The sequence below is a fragment of the Peromyscus maniculatus genome, chromosome 5, assembly GCF_049852395.1.
Source record: "Peromyscus maniculatus bairdii isolate BWxNUB_F1_BW_parent chromosome 5, HU_Pman_BW_mat_3.1, whole genome shotgun sequence".
In the NCBI taxonomy this organism is placed as follows: domain Eukaryota; kingdom Metazoa; phylum Chordata; class Mammalia; order Rodentia; family Cricetidae; genus Peromyscus; species Peromyscus maniculatus.
In genome coordinates this window covers 37,668,984-37,685,012 of record NC_134856.1, presented here as the reverse complement: position 1 = coordinate 37,685,012, position 16,029 = coordinate 37,668,984, and the positions used below count along the sequence as shown (strand labels likewise).

Sequence of the window (16,029 nt, the reverse complement as noted above, 5' to 3'; positions counted from 1 at the left end):
AATTATTTAATTGACTTCTTTTTTCCCAGTTGTGTTTGCTTCTATTCTAAGTCTCTGGGATATCCAACCTCCCATTGTATCCAGGCAGTGTCATGTTTGGACTCCCTCTCCTGGCATGGGGCTCAAGTTAGATCAGTTATTGCTTGGCCACTTGCACATGTTATGGACCACCATTTCCCCAGCACATGTTGCATGAAGATCAAATTGTAGGTCCATATGATGGTCCCTTAGAAAATTGGGAATCAGTATACCTCAAGACCTAGCTATTCCATTCTTGGGCATATATCCAAAGGACCCTCTACACTACTAGAAGGACTCTTGCTCAACTATGTTCATAGCAGCTTTATTCATAATATCCAGATACTGGAAACAGCCTAGATATCCTTCAACTGAAGAATGGATAAAGAAAATGTGATATATTTAAGAATGCGGTATGACCCAGCTGTTAGAAAAAAAAAGCCGCCGGGCGGTGGTGGCGCACGCCTTTAATCCCAGCACTCGGGAGGCAGAGCCAGGTGGATCTCTGTGAGTTCGAGGCCAGCCTGGGCTACCAAGTGAGTCCCGGGAAAGGCGCAAAGCTACACAGAGAAACCCTGTATCGAAAAACCAAAAAAAAAAAAAAAAAAAAAAAAAAAAAAAAAAAAAAGCCAAAAAAACGACATCATGAAATATGTCAGGAAATGGATGGAACTAGAAAAAAATTATCCTGAGTGAGGTAATCCAGAAGGAGAAAGACAAACATGGTATGCACTCACTGATAAGTGGATATTAGCTGTTAAGTAAAGGATAACCATGCTACAATCCACAGACCCAGAGTAACTAAGTAACAAGGAGGGCTCAAGGGGGATGTAGGGATCTCCCTGGGAAGAGGAAATAAAAAAGATTTTGTGGGTGGACTGGAAGTGTGTGGGCTTGGAAACAGAAAGCATCAGACATGGCTGGAAAGGACAGAAGGAGAGGGTACTCGGAGAGATGCCTGGAATTTGGGGGCATTGGGAAGCAATGTGGAAACTTATTGTAGTGGAAACTCCCCGGATTCTATGAGTGTGACCCTAGTGAAGACTCCTGTATTGGAGGATATGGAGCCTGAACTGGTCATTTTCTGTAACCAGTGGTGGAACAGGGACAGAACCCTTTAATGACAGAGAGAAATGCATTAAGTGAACATAGACACAGATTGAGCACATTTTTTTTCACCTTTATATGATGGCATAAAGTCTAAGTAAAAGTTTTTAATAGAGGACACAGAAAAACTTTAGGGACAAAAATAAATTCAGAATAATTTAATAATGTGGGAGATGAAGGAGAATGATTGTGTCCCAAGGAACCAAAGTGTTCACGGGGATCTGTGAAAGTTAGAAATAGCCTTCCATACATGGACAGATACTGGGGGAGACTGAGATAGGATGCTCTACACCTGGACATTTCTGGACCTTCTGATGCTCCCATCTGACTTCCAGGACACACCTCACAGTCGTATCTCCAGGCCCTGGGGTGGGGGAGAAACTTCAACAGACTCCAACACACACCACACCACACACACACACACACACACACACACACACACACACACACACACTCATACACACACTGTCTCAGGCTAGAGGACCTAATGGTCAGATCCAGATATCCTCAAAAAATACATCACTCACTACTTGTGAAATACATAGCTGAGTGGGTGGACTGTCTCAGTATAATGATATTAAGAACTGGTGGTCATTTCATAGGAACTATTGTTATACATTCTATACTGTGGGAATGACTCCTGCACAAAGGACCCCACTTAACAGAGATGATCTCTGCTCAATGGTCCTGAAACCGGTCCCGGTTGCCCAGCGTGGCCACGTCTTTGACCCAGAAGAGGTCTTGACTCCAAAGAGGCCTTTGGCTGTGAAATGGATGGCTTACCAAAGTCTAAGAGTTGATCCGGTCTGGTAGAGAGGAGATAAAAAGAAGAGTGGCTTCCTGTGTGGCAGGAGATGCAGCGGGAAAAGCACGAGTCTTATTGCCCAAAGCACCAAGAAGAAAGGTATTTGCTGACACAAACCCTTATCTTTCTCACCAATTGGACTCCTGGAGCTCCACCTGGGGCCTGGCCGTGGATCTCTGCATCTGGTTCCCTCAGTTGTTGGATGGGGTTTCTAGCATGGCAATTAGGGTGTTTGGCCATCCTATCACCAGAGTAGGTCAGTTCGGGCTGTCTCTTGACCATTACCAGTAGTGTATTGTGGGGGTATCTTTGTGGATTTCTGTGGGCCTCTCTAGCACTTTGCTTCTTCTATTTTCATGTGGTCTTCATTTATCATGGCCTTTTATTCCTTGTTCTCCCTCTCTGTTCTTGATCCAGCTGGGATCTCCTGCTCCCCTAAGCTCTCTTTCCCTTGACCCTTGCCCTTCATTGCTCCCACTCACATCCATGTTGTTCATGTAGATCTCATTCATTTTTCTGTCATTCGGCAATCCCTATGTCTTTCTTAGGGTCCTGTTTTCTAGGTAGCCTCCCTGGAGTTGTGAGTAGCAGTCTAGTCATCTTTGTTTTACATCTAGTATACTCCTATGAGTGAGTACATACCATGTTTGTCTTTCTGAGTCTGGGTTACCTCACTCAGGATGATAGCACAGGGACAAATAGTCAAACGAATGGAAACACATGAACTATGAACCAATAGCTTAGGAGCCCCCAACTGGATCAGGCCCTCTGGATAAGTGAGACAGTTGATTAGCTTGATCTGTTTGGGAGGCATCCAGGCAGTGGGACCGGGTCCTGTACTCAGTGCATGAGTTAGCTGTTTGAAACCTGGGACTTATACAGGGACACTTGGCTCAGCCTGGGAGGAGGGGACTGGATCTGCCTGGACTGAATCTATCAGGTTGAACTCAATCCTCAGGGGAGTCTTTGCCCTGGAGTAGATGAGAATGGGGGTGGGCTGGAGGGAAGGGGATGGTGGGAGGGGGGAAAACAAGGGAATCCATGGCTGATATGTAAAATTAAATTAAATTATAAAATAAAATAAAATAAAATAAAATAAAATAAAAAGAAAGGTATTTGTATCCCGTTAAAAGGTTTCTCTGCCGACGCAGTAAGCCAGATCAAGCTGAATTCATAGTAAATTATTGTTCAAAGAACACTCAGTGACCTTTCCAGGCCAGAGAGGGGACGCATGGGAAGGGAGCAGGAAAAATGACATGACCACACTGAAGGAGGGGTCCCCAAAACCCTGCAGGCACTGGGTGGGGTGATGACGAAACCTACACAAGCTGGGCCCATGTCCCACCATGGTAGGCAGGGTCCTGAGCAGCTTGCAGCCTTAGGGGAGAAGCAGTGTCCATCACAGGAAATGCAGAACTGGGCCCTCTGGTGGTTCTCTGAGAGGGCAGGGACTGGAGAGAGAGAGAACTGGGGCCCAGCCAGAGATTCCAGCCCAATATCCATCAGCAGCCAAGCCCACACACCATTCCTCACTCAGGGCACTAGAGCTCTTTGTGCATGTTCTCAGATCTCTTTAGCTCCTGGATCTTCTGGGGCAGAGTCTTGGTCCAGAACTGCAGTCTTCTGGCCTTCAGAGCTCGGCTCACAGCAGGCTTGATGTTCAGCTGCAGGTACTGCTCATCATGCTCAAACATGGGCCAGTAGGGTAGACCTTCACTGTTGGGGTTCCTGTGGATATGCCAGCCAGTGGGGAAGGGTGAGGTCACTCTGATCCAAAGTCTGACCCTCTGATTTGGGTCATGGCAGTGGTACAGTTAGGCTGGTGTTTAAAGGGGCTGATGGGATGAGTGTCCAGATGTAGAGATACAAGAGTCACCCACTAGTTTCTGCTTCATATGGGGGAAGACTACTTGACCTGTTTTATGTCTACATGTAAGAGGCAAAATCTAAAGAGCTGTCCACTATGGCTCATGATCCAGGTCACTGTGAGATGACCAGTAACAGACACCTACAAAGTAGATGTATAAATGTGCTATCTAGTAGAGAAGAAACTATAATATGATGGAAGATCCGTGAATGCTAAAGAGACAACCACCCCAAAGGGAGACCTACAGGGACTCAAATATCTCTATAACCCATATAGAGAAGGTTGAGAGAGTGGTGTGTTCTCACCCATATCTTGCAAAGTTGGTCCAGTACTTCATCATCCTCCTGTTCAATAGCTCTTCTTCCTCAGTGAGGACAACTGGAGTCATGAGAAAAATAAATGTTGAAGTCCATGATGCCTCACCCAACTGTCAAACCATGCCTCACACTCACAGTCCCAGCTGCTGTCAGAACTGTAACTATCAGCTTTGTTACCTCCCTTCTTCACTATACACTACCCAACATCCACACATGCCTCTAATTGAATTCATGCCCCAGTGTGCTGTCATCTCCATCACAGGCTAGACTGGGACAGGCCCAGATTCTAATCTTGGTCTGATTTTTTGGGATATAATATGGTACAAATTTGATTTCTATCATCTCCCAGAACCTAGTTTTCCTCAAACAGACTAAGAGCTCAGGAGTCCCTGAGGTGTCATCTGAGACCTCCATCAGCTCAAGGAGAATTAGGAAGACTCACGTTTCATGCCAAAGAAGAAGGATCCAAAGACAAAAGGAACCTCATCAGCATGGTCAGCCTTCACATGGGGTGGCCTGATACTCTTGAGGAAGCTGGATTGATGTTGGAATTCATAGAAGTAGACAGGGTTGTGGGAACCTGGAGGTGAGGATGATGAGTGACTTAGTGGCCCCTCACCTGGAGTTTTTCTGATACATATTTGGTGACAAGGTACCTCGATCTAAAGTTACCTGGAATCATAAATGTTAAAGAGGAGAGGAAGTTCTAAGCTGGAGCACTAGCTGTGGAAAATGCCATGGCAAAACAGTGCTCATGGCCTTCCCAGCTGAGTGGTTATGTCAAGTCAATAGATTATCAGCAACTCATTTTCTGTTCTGTACCTAGATGTCACTCTCTATATCTAGACATGAGACCTGTATTTTACACTGCTCCACAGTGCTTACCAGTGACCTACATCTCTGAGCTGCTCCCTTAAGCCTTGTTACAGAGGTACTCACGCTGAAAATGTGCTACTTGGAGTGCAGGGATCACAAACGTGAAGTCCCCCATCATCTCTGTAAACTGTATTTGGAGGGCTTGGGGATCCTCTGTGTCCCCCATGTACTCTTCCACTAGCAGGTCAGCACACTCAGGAGGCAGCATCTACTCCAAGGAAGAATGAGGTTAGGCATGTGGTTGGTTACATAGGCAACAGCCTTTGGTATGGGAGAATAGGGCCTGTGATGAGATAGGGTGTAGATAAAAAGATTCATGGTCTGAGGTCACCCCACACAGAATCACATATATATACTGACTTTCATTAATAGGGATGCTGTCTGAGGAGATATAAGGGACCTTTCTTTTTGGATAGGACCAGATGTATCTTACCATTTGTGCTGCTGTATTCTTCAGAACATCCTGCAGGTTCTCTCTGGTTATTTCCTTTATTGTTTGAGCAGAGCCCATGACCTGGGAGATAGAAATGTGGTATCTGATGGATTTGGATTAGAGATGTATTGAGTTCCCAGTACTTAACATATGAGTCTCCAGACTCCCAGAGGGTTGGAATTGAGTCTCACCATGGGGAGGATCCAACTATACTCATCATTGTTGACACCTATGATGCTGGGGACAGGGTGAAAATCCACAGATGCCAACAACTCTCTGGGATGCCTGGGTAGGAATACCCCATCCACCACAGCAGGGATGATCTTGAAGACCTGAGAGGCAGTAAAAGTTAATGCTGAAGGTCAATAAAATACATGTGCTGATCCAATGAGTTACTACCACCATTTTATCATGTCTTACTAGCCTCAGGGTGCTAAGCTCATTCTGGAAGAGAATCTACACTTGGATTAGCCTATCTTGGTGTTCATATTGTACACAGAACTAGTGGACACAAAGTCTGACTAGATCTTTTAAGACATACAATTCTACCTACCTTATTAATGACCAGAATCTCTGCTTCACTTTTGCCTCTCAGACAGTGCACCAGGGCCTCTGAGTCCTTTTCCTCACATCCAGATAGGTTGGCCACCGTCTATAAAGGGAACAAGTGGGGTGAAGAGTTCTCTCGACTCCAACTTGATGTTATTGGCCTAACTACCACACTATAGTGTGTGTTGTGTGTGGTTTGGTATAAATATAAATTGTTAACTTTGCCGTATTCCTCAAAGCAAGCAGTATACTTTCAACCTGCATACTTGAATTTTTTTTTTTTGGCCTACATTAGTTCTGTTTACTCTACCCATCTTTCTGTGTTTTGTGTATAAGAGAAGGACTAAGTGTGCCAAAGTCTGTATGTGAATGTAAGAGGACATCTCCTTTTTTCACAGATGTTCCCTTATTTGAGACAGGTGGTCTTCTTTTATTACTGCTTCTATGCTAACTGAAATGCTCTGTGAACATCTAGGGATTCCCATGTTTCTGCCTTCCACCTGACCACAGGAACATTGGAATTACAGATATTACTATCTCCAGCCTTTTGTGGGTCTAGGGATTTGAACTTAGGTTCTCAGGCTTGCAATTCCAGCACGTTAAAAAACCCACAGGGTTACCTCCCAAAGCACACTCCTATTTATTTTCATCAGTAATGTAAGCTGCTAGGAGCAGTTTGCTGTCATCCAGTATGAAGTAGAGGTGAGTAGAGGCAAACCCTTGAGTTTCTCAAATATTACTGGAAAGAAATTGTTTCCCATCATCATTGTTTCCCCCACTGAACAGAAGACCAGAGTACCAGACCATGCAGGCTGAGGGGACAGACTAGGGTGCTGGGGGATGTCTTTCTGTACACTGTGAATATGTGTAGCTCTGATTGGTTGATAAATAAAACTGTTTGGCCAATGGCAAGGCAGAATAAGGTCAGGCAATACATAAAACTGAAGATGGAAAAAAGAAGTATGGAGTCAGAAGAGATGCCAGCCCACTGCCTAAGGAGCAACAAGATGCCAGCAGTCCAGTAATGCCATAGCTATGGGACAACATACAAATTAATAGGAATCGGTTGAAATAAGTTGAAAGAGCTAGCTAATGTAAGCTGACCAATAGGCCATACAGTTTGTAAGTAATATAAGCCTCTGTGTGTTCACTTGGGACCAAGCAGCTGTAGGACTAGGAAGGACACAGAAAAACTTCCAACTACTTAGGGTTGTGATGGTTAAGGGCACTTACAGTGTAGACCATCTCATGGGTGTCAGAGATAAGGCCAGGTAGCAGGACCACTCCACTCTCCATGATGGCTCTGTGGAAGAGTCCTTTGGACATGGGAGACACAACATGTGAAGACACACTTGCACCACCTGCTGACTCGCCAAAAATAGTGACCTGGTCAGGGTTGCCTCCAAAGTGGGCAATATTCTGCTGGACCCAGCGTAGGGCGGCCACTTGGTCCAGGAAGCCCCAGTTGCCTCTGGCATGCTGGTCTCCAGTGCTGTGAAGTAGAGAGGCATGGATCAAAGGGCTGTCTAGGTTCTTCTCAGCTGCTTCTGTTTAGCTCAGCCCTAGGCTCACCTGAAAAAGCCCAGAACACCTAGGCGATATTGGATATGGACCACCACGATATCCTCTGAGGCTGCCAATATGGATCCATCAGTAATGGAAGCCATTCCTCCAACCAGAGCACCACCATGGATCCACACCATCACCTGGAGAAGTCAATAGAGATGCCAGGAAGCTCCTAGCTACCAAAGCTCTGCAGGACTGTTTATTAGAGTATCAATCAACTTCTGTGCTTCTGTCTAACTACACAAATATGTAGAAATCCTCAGCACTTCAGGGCTTTAGTGATGGCTAGGGGCCTCTAGTAGCCCCATCAAGTTGTTTCTAGCTCCCATCCCCACCATATATCTCAGTTTGAATGAATGATTCTATGTATACAGTAATGTTATCATTTCTCAGGCTCTTCACAGTGAAACAAAGAGGGGTATCTTCATGGATATTTCTCCAGATTAAAAATGGAAAGAATCATTAACCCTCATCAGCACAACAGATAATCTAAAGGAAGGAATGGGTGACCTCAATGTGGATCCTTGAGCACCTAAGCAGTTCTGCAGGGCTAGGGTTGGAGAATGAGTCCTGTTTTTTTCAAATAGCTAGAGCCTTTGATCACTCAGTGCTCCAGTGCTTTGTGTCCCTTACCCAGGTTTCATCTGCATAGTGTGGTTGAGAAGGCCTATTTTTTACCCAAAGAGGGCAAGGCTTTTCAACAGAGTCCATACTGCAATGGAGCTTTTGTTCCCCCTTTTTGTTATCATCATGAAAAAATACCCTGTCCCCAAGCTGACCATGACTTGACACTCACAGGTAGGTTAGAGCCCTCATGGGCATGAGCTGGAGTGTAGATGTTGAGATGCAGGCAGTCCTCAGACATAGAGATGGGAGGCAATGTTAGTTTCATATCCTTTAGGCCCTCTGCATTCATCATTTCAAGGCTTTGCAGACACCTGATGGAAATAGCAGACAGATATTCCAAAACCAAATGTGAGTGTGGATTTTTTCTCAATCACCTTCAGCTGCTGCTCTTCATGATTTCCTGTTAACACATATTCCCTCTCTAAGGTCCCTTACAACTAAAGTAAAGGCCACAGACTCCATAAAAGCAGAATGGAGCCAGAATTCCAGAAAGTCCTCCACTTGTCTAAGCCTTGGATGTTATCTTTTCTGAGTCTTGGATATAGATACTTCCAGGCATCTCTATGGAATGACTGTCTGTATGTGGTGACATATAATGAATTGTATAAGAACAGAAAAGTGAACTAAGCATTAGCAGGCATGAAAGCATTTTATACTCTCTGTTCCAGGCTGTGGATGAGATGTGACCAGCTCCTGTAATTTTCCTTCACTGTGAATTCCCCCATACAATGAATTATAATCTGGAGCTTATAATGGTAGCTTCCTCCCCTAAGTTCCTTTTGCCAGTATTTTATTACATTAAAGACAACAAACTACGATTGCAATATTGGAGTGTTGTATCCATAGGTACTAGAGGATTCAGTGGACATACTGCCTAAAGGGTGGTGAAAAATTCTTCATCCCCTGAATATAGAATCTCAGGGAACTTCTTTTTCCTACACTGTCTCCAGAGGCAATTAGTTACATATCCTTGTTCCTTGGTCAGTGACACTTGGCCCTTTAGGTTGTCATAGTGACTGTGAGTGTGGGGTTAGCAAGTATCCATAATGCTACACTCCTCAGGATCTGAAGTGTATTCTACTAGATTCAGGGGCACTTTCTGCTTAATAGGTCAAAACACATGCCTAGAGATCCCTCCCATTGTGGCAGAGAACACTGGGCTCAATCTGAATCTGTGAACAATTTTATCTTTGTTCCTGTCTATAGTACCTGCATCCAACTCCCTATGCCAAGCTCTGCCTAAGGAGATTGGCAAGGTTATTCTATTCAGTTTTACTACATGCATCAGAAAAATGCATGGGGGACACCCCACAATGGGAGAAAACTGCTACAGAGCTGAGATGGAGGAAAGACTTCAGCATGGTTCAGAGCTCAGAGCAAATCTTCACCCCAGGGCCAGACATTTTTTGGGTCCAGAACTTACATGGCTGGATGTGAGGTTCCATCTCTCACACCACTCCATGGCTCAGGGGCTTCAGGGGGAGCAAAGCGCAGTGGTCCTATAGGTGGCTTGGCAAAGGGAATTCCAAGGAAGGTATGGACACCAATTTTGGTGTCCTTCACATGGACAAGGCTGCCTCGGACCTGGCCTGTGTGTGTGTTTCTGATGGGGCTGGCCTCTGATGAGTCCTGACCTATTGGTGGAGAGATGTCATCATGGTTAGTTTTGTGCAATCAGTTACCACAGATTGTGAGAGTTCCTATCTCGCTGTTACCAGGGCACACAGGAAGGAAACCCAGGACCTCCCAGTTCATCTATGAGGTTTGATTGAGTATAGGAGCTCCCCTATGAAGGGTTCACAACATGTCCCCACGGTCGCATATACCAGGCGGACACTTCCGCCTAGCCAATTCCAGGTCAGGAGAGGCAGTTCCGGGTCAGGGCGTCTCTCCTAACCAGGATACCCGGCGGACCTGGACACCTCCGCCTAGCAAGTTCCGGGTCAAGGCGTCTCGCGTAACCAGGATCTGTGACGTTACATGGCCACGTAAGCGCGCTACGTGACCATGTGATCTACACACATGCGTGGAGTAGTGACGTGACCTGGCCACGCCCCCAGCCGGTTGTAAAGTGGAGCACCATGTTCCCAGTCCCCTCTTCTTCTCCACGCACGTGTCTCTCCCACAGGCCTGTGTACTCTCTATCCCTTTATCTCTAATAAACTCTTATAAGCGGATTCTGTCGTGTTTTGTGACATTTCCTTGCAGGGTAAGAACACAACGCAGCTAAATAACTAACATTTTGGTGCCAAAACTGAGCGGGTGCTTCCGGGCGCCCTGTTCCTGGAAGCCCGCGAACCGGGGAATCTACTCCATACGCGACAGACCGCTCTCCATTCGCCTGAACTGCATCCAACTTGCATCCAACACCGCTTTCTTCGATTGGTGAGTTTCCCCATTTTTTGGCCAGTGTAAACGGTTTCCTGAATCTGTGAGAACGACCGTTGATCATCCTGTGCCTCACATGTATTCTTGAGACCGGGGAACCCCCGACCACGGTCTTCATTGGCTACGGTTGGCCCCTATCGCAGGCCTAACTTTTCTAGCCATCTCCCACGTCTGCAGCCTGAGATATTTCTCGTGTTGGGGCCACCGCTGTTGGTGCGTCCTGGGAGCCACGTGAGGTCGACGGGTTCATCCTCTCGATGGAGGGGCAAACGCCGTCCGGATTCTCGGAGAATCCTTTCCCTCACCGTGGAGGGGACACTGCTTCTGGCTGATGAGTGGAGAAGCAGGCTGTGCCCGGTATCTGCCCTTGACCTTGGGGACGCCTGAGGTCTTGGCTCCGTATCACGTTTATTTTTAATTTTTTTTTATTATTTTTCTGCCTCTGCTGCAGACATGGGAAACAAGGCTTCCAACCCTGTTAGTCCTTCCTCTCCGTTAGGCTGTCTTGTTGAAGCTTTAAAACCTCTCAGTTTAATGCCTTACATAAAGATTTCTAAGCTAACTCGTCTATGTTAAAAAAAAAAAAAACTGGCCAAAGTATGCTTTAAAAAATAACAAAAAAGGGCCGCCGAGTGGCTCCTTGGATCCCGATATTTTGCGGGAGCTATCCAATTACTGTCAGCGTTCAGGCAAATGGAAAGAGTTGCTTTCTTCTTTCTCAATGCTAAACTGTCTCTTCTTGTTTCCTTCTCTCCTGCTCATATGCTCCTAGCTATACATAAACCAGAAAATTCTCTGACTCCGGAATCTCTGACTCTAGATCTTGCTAAGAAACCAATGATTAAACAATTTCAATATATAACTCAATCTTATAGTCTCACCTTTCATGACTCCCTGAGGAGCTCAGGCGGGTATGGGAGCAGGCTAGGACTCATACAGACGAAATTCATCAAACTAACCTTTCACACCCCTCAGGAGCTGAGGCGGTTCCTGACCGAGAGCCACACTGGGACTACAACACCCAGAGTGGCTGTCTAGCCAGAGATAGGTTTATTACCTGTCTCCTGACAGGCCTCCGTAAGGCTGCCCTAAAACCAGTAAATAATTCAGGATAAGGACGAAAATCCATCTCTTGTTCCCCAGACCTTCCAGACTAAAACTTAAGCATCTGGAGAGCAAGGCTTCTGACCCCACAGGCAAAAGAGTCACCTGTGGCATTTAAGGTGTGCCAGGGAAAAGATAAAAGCCCGAAAACAAAATTGCCAAGTGCTGGCACTCGCTGACTTCCAAAAGCTGTTGGGTCCCTGTTTTAAGTGAGGAAACGGCCACGGGCTAGCGAATGCCCTGCCAGGCCATCAACAGCCTTGTTAAAAGTGCTGCCTAGAAAGACAGAGTCAGCTGACTGCTCCCAGGCACCAAGATGCATGGGTACATCAAGCTAAGACCTCCAACAGACCTAGGCTTGGTGACAGACATGGCAGGGAACCCAGAACGCAGCAGGGAAGCGATCTGTTTCTTTCCTTCTGGACACCAGAACCATTGGCTCAGTCCTGGGAGTTTTGGGATGCCACCTCCTTTATTGTCAGGGTTGGGGGACAGGCTTATCTACCTCAGCAGACACCACCACTTAATTGTATTTTCAGAGGCATCCCTCTCTCACACACATTCTTAGTGGTGCCAAGCTGCCCTGTACCTTTAATGGGGAGGGATCTCCTAGCTAAGGTAGGAGCATCCATTTCTTTTGCTCCACACATTTGCCTCCTCCCAGACATGCCAGCAGCTCTCCTACTTCTCTTCCTAGCCACTAACTCTACAGACTCCAAATATGCTTTTCATATCCTCCTGTTCCACGCTGCTATTTGGAGGGAGCATGGACTTCTCACAGCAAAAGGAGGATCCGTGTCTAACTCAGGCCATATAATGGCCATGCTGGAGGCTTCCCACCTCCCCAGGGCTACAGCTCGATTTTACCCATATGCCCACCATCAGGAAAAGTTAAATATCTCCTCAGACCAGTTCTAACACCAGGTCTTTTTTCCAAGCCTCCAACTGTTCCAGATAGCCTGTTAACTCCTCTTTCATGTCACCTAAGGTCTATTCTATGGAGCTTTACAGACTGTTCATTACCTCAGCTGTGTGACAATCCTTGCCCATCTCCAATACACATTGGGGATGAGGTTCTTCTCTTTCCTCCAGGCCAGCGCCCTTTACCCCTTTCTCCTAAGTGGCAGGGACCCTTCAAAGTAATTCTTGTAACCCCCACAGCTGCTAAACTCGAGGGCTTTCCTCACTGGGTCCACCTGTCTCACCTAAAACCTTTTATCTCACCTCCATCCCAGAAAAATCTCTCTTCATATACAGTGAAACAAACAGGGCCTCTCACTCTCAAGCTCCAGAGGACATCAGGATCCACTGCCTTGTCACCAATTCCAGAGGAATAAGGTATCACCCCTTCCTTTCCCAACCAGGGCCACACAGAGCCGGAGGCAAAAAGGACCATCAAAAATATCCAGGCGGTAAGGAATAATGTAATACAACAATTTATCATTGCTCAATACTCAGCAACTGATCACCTGCATTTCCTAAGTGCTAACCTAATAAGGGAAACAGGTGCCTTAAATAAACTACCTCCAGCAAGGCTTGCCTAAGGAAAACAGGTGCCTTAAATGAACTACCTGTAATGAGGCTTGTCTCAGATAGAAATTAAACAGGGTACTAAGGCCAGATCTACCTCAGGTAAATGTCACATGCCTCTATCTGGGCAGGCCAGATCTACCTCAGACAAATGCCAACTCTAAAATAAAATAATAATGATTCTTTCTCTCTAAGCTCTTTCTATGTCAACAGTATCTTGTTAAACAGAAGGTCCCCAACCACAGCACAGATGGACAGCTGCAGAACGAGGAGACAGCAGAACATCATTCCAGGACCTCCACCATCATCCCCGGACTTCACAAGATACCCCTCATCCCCCCCCCCCAAGAGCCAACCAACGCCCACTATTCAGCTGGAAGCAGTCTTTGAGAGAAACGTCGTCCCCGTACCCAGTCAACCACAAATTTTTTCTTTTTAAAAAGGAAATAGTTGGGAATGAAGGGTTCACAACATGCCCCCACGGTCGCATATACTAGGCAGACACTTCCGCCTAGCCAATTCCAGGTCAGGAGAGGCAGTTCCGGGTCAGGGCATCTCTCCTAACCAGGATACCCGGCGGACCTGGACACCTCCGCCTAGCAAGTTCCGGGTCAAGGCGTCTCGCGTAACCAGGATCCGTGACATTACATGGCCACATAAGCGCGCAATGTGACCTGTGATCTACGCACACGCGTGGAGTAGTGATGTGACCTGGCCACGCCACCAGCGGTTTTAAAGCGGAGTGCCATGTTCCCAGTCCCCTCTTCTTCTCCACGCACATGTCTCTCCCACAGGCCTGTGCACTCTCTATCCCTTTATCTCTTAATAAACCCTTAGAAGCAGATTCTGTTGTGTTTTGTGACACTTCCTTGCAGGGTAAGAACACAACGCAGCTAAATAACTAACACCCTATCCTTCAGGACCAGGAACCTTTCCTATTACCCCTTTGAAAGGTGTGAGAGCATTTCTCTGGCCAAAGAGGTCACACACTCTGAGCCATTTGGCCACATGAATGTATGATTTTTGTCATTCTTATCCAAAGGTCAGTAGAAGTTACAGTCATAGCCATATACTAAGGAGGAAAAATATCTTCTGATCACTTTCCTTAGAATTGTCTAGCACTCTCCAGAGCTCCTTACACTAAACTGTCTTCTCAGTCTGGAGTGATCTTAGACATCTCTGATGGTCTGGGTGGGCCCACAAAAATCAGTGGGCTTTGGTTAGGAGATTGGGAGGCACCTGTTTCTCACGCACCCATCCCCCACACTGTCCCATGTTCCCTGGGCCATTCCTCCCACAAGCTCAGCCTCTGACACTGCAGAATTTGGCAGCTCTGCCTCTAGTCATTCCCCATTGCCAGCTTAGTGAGCCTCACCCTGCACATGGAGGAGGAGAAGCAGGAGCCCCAAGACCACAGCATTCAGCCAGCTACGAAGTTGATTCAGTGGCATGACAGCTCTCATCCTGAGTCTGTGCTGCTACATAGGACACCAATGTTTCAAAAACAGGAAGCAGAATCTGTGGGCTTGGCCCAGGCAGGAATTTAAATCAAAAGGATGTAGGCGGGAACTTGGTGTGGTGGGGCAAAGTTCTCATTGTTTAAAAACTGATTAGTCAGAAGTGACGGGAGCCAGTGGCAGGGAGTTACTGCAAAGCCACCTCTTCTATTTCCTTTTCCTCCGACCTCCTGGAAAGGCACAGCATGGATTCTGAAGCTCTTCTGGGATACTAGGAACCCTGTCCTCACTCCTGGGCAGAAATCTGTAACAGGAGGAGCTAGAGGGCTTCTGTGAGTTAGTATTCACTCAAGATGTCACAGGAGAGACAGGCAAGTAAAGAAGCTCTGTGACCTTCATCCTCAAGACTCCTCTGAACTGGAGCCTGCTCCAGGGTCCCTAGTACCTACAATGGTCTTAGAGTTAGACACCTCCATGTTAGGTCACAGTTGTTTGATCAAAACACAGTGCAATTCTGTTCTTTTAAAGTCCACAGCCCCTGTTTACTCCATCCTCATGATGTGTCTCCTCTAGTAGACAACTCTTGTCAAGATCAGCTTCACAGTCATTTATCTATTTAACAAATGTTTCATTGTTTGAGTTTATTTATTTACTGTGTTCATGTTTCTTTCTATTTATTTTTATTTCATGAAAAATTTATTTTCTTTTTTTATGAAGGATTTTTTTATTCATTTTACACACCAACCACAGATCCCCCTCTCTTCCTTCCTCTTGCCTCTCCAGGCTTCCCCCTGCCCAACCCACCCCCTATTCTCTCCTTCAACAAGATGAGGTCTCCCATGGGCAGGTACAAAGTCTGGTACATTCAGTTGAATCAGGCCAAGGCCCTCCCCCTGCATCAAGGATATGCAAGACGTCCCACCATAGGTAGTGGGCTTTAAAAAGCCAGCTCATGCACCAGGGATGGATCCCGATCTCACTGCCAGGGGCTCCTCAAGCAGATCAAGCTACACAACTGTCTCACTTAAGAAGAGGGTCTAGTCCAGTCCCATGGAGGTTCCAGAGCTGTTGGTCTAATGTTGATGAGTTCCCATCAGTTTGGTTTGGTTGTCTATGTAGGTTTCCCCATCATGATCTTGATGCCCCTTGCTCATAGATTCCTTCTTCTCTCTCTTTGACTGGGCTCTCAGAGCTTGGTGTGGTGCCTGGCTATGGATCTCTGCATCAGCTTCCATCAATTAGTGTATGAAGGCTCTATGATGACAGGGTATTCACCGATCTGATTATTGGAGTAATCCAGTTCAGGCACCCTATTACTGTGTTCACGTACATATGGAATAATTTGTGTAAGTTCCTTCCTCTATGTAAGTTCCTCTAATTCCACC

At 46.3% G+C, this 16,029-nt stretch overlaps 1 protein-coding gene across 1 annotated transcript; it reads right to left on the bottom strand.

Moving 5' to 3' along the window:
• Positions 1-3,096: 3,096 nt before the first annotated feature.
• Positions 3,097-14,693, bottom strand: LOC102904682 (acylcarnitine hydrolase-like). The gene is made up of 12 exons (XM_006986761.4): positions 14,563-14,693; positions 9,589-9,799; positions 8,335-8,476; positions 7,545-7,678; positions 7,206-7,464; positions 5,977-6,075; positions 5,615-5,755; positions 5,424-5,504; positions 5,054-5,198; positions 4,557-4,694; positions 4,103-4,175; positions 3,097-3,658 (listed from the first exon to the last, which is right to left on the bottom strand). Exons 1-12 carry the CDS (start codon positions 14,648-14,650, stop codon positions 3,472-3,474), a joined length of 1,698 nt encoding a protein of 565 aa, XP_006986823.4. The 5' UTR covers positions 14,651-14,693; the 3' UTR covers positions 3,097-3,471.
• Between the last annotated feature and the right edge of the window lie 1,336 nt (positions 14,694-16,029).

What these genes read in the sequence shown, in the direction of transcription:
- LOC102904682 (XM_006986761.4), bottom strand. Translation starts at nt 14,650, where the DNA reads ATGAGAGCTGTCATGCCACTGAATCAACTTCGTAGCTGGCTGAATGCT. An exon ending in ATGAGGGCTCTAACCTACCT is followed by an intron (nt 7,679 to 8,334) that starts GTGAGTGTCAAG and finishes TGACTTCTCCAG; the next exon opens with GTGATGGTGTGGATCCATGG. An exon ending in CCAAGTAGCACATTTTCAGC is followed by an intron (nt 4,695 to 5,053) that starts GTGAGTACCTCT and finishes CCTCACCTCCAG; the next exon opens with GTTCCCACAACCCTGTCTAC.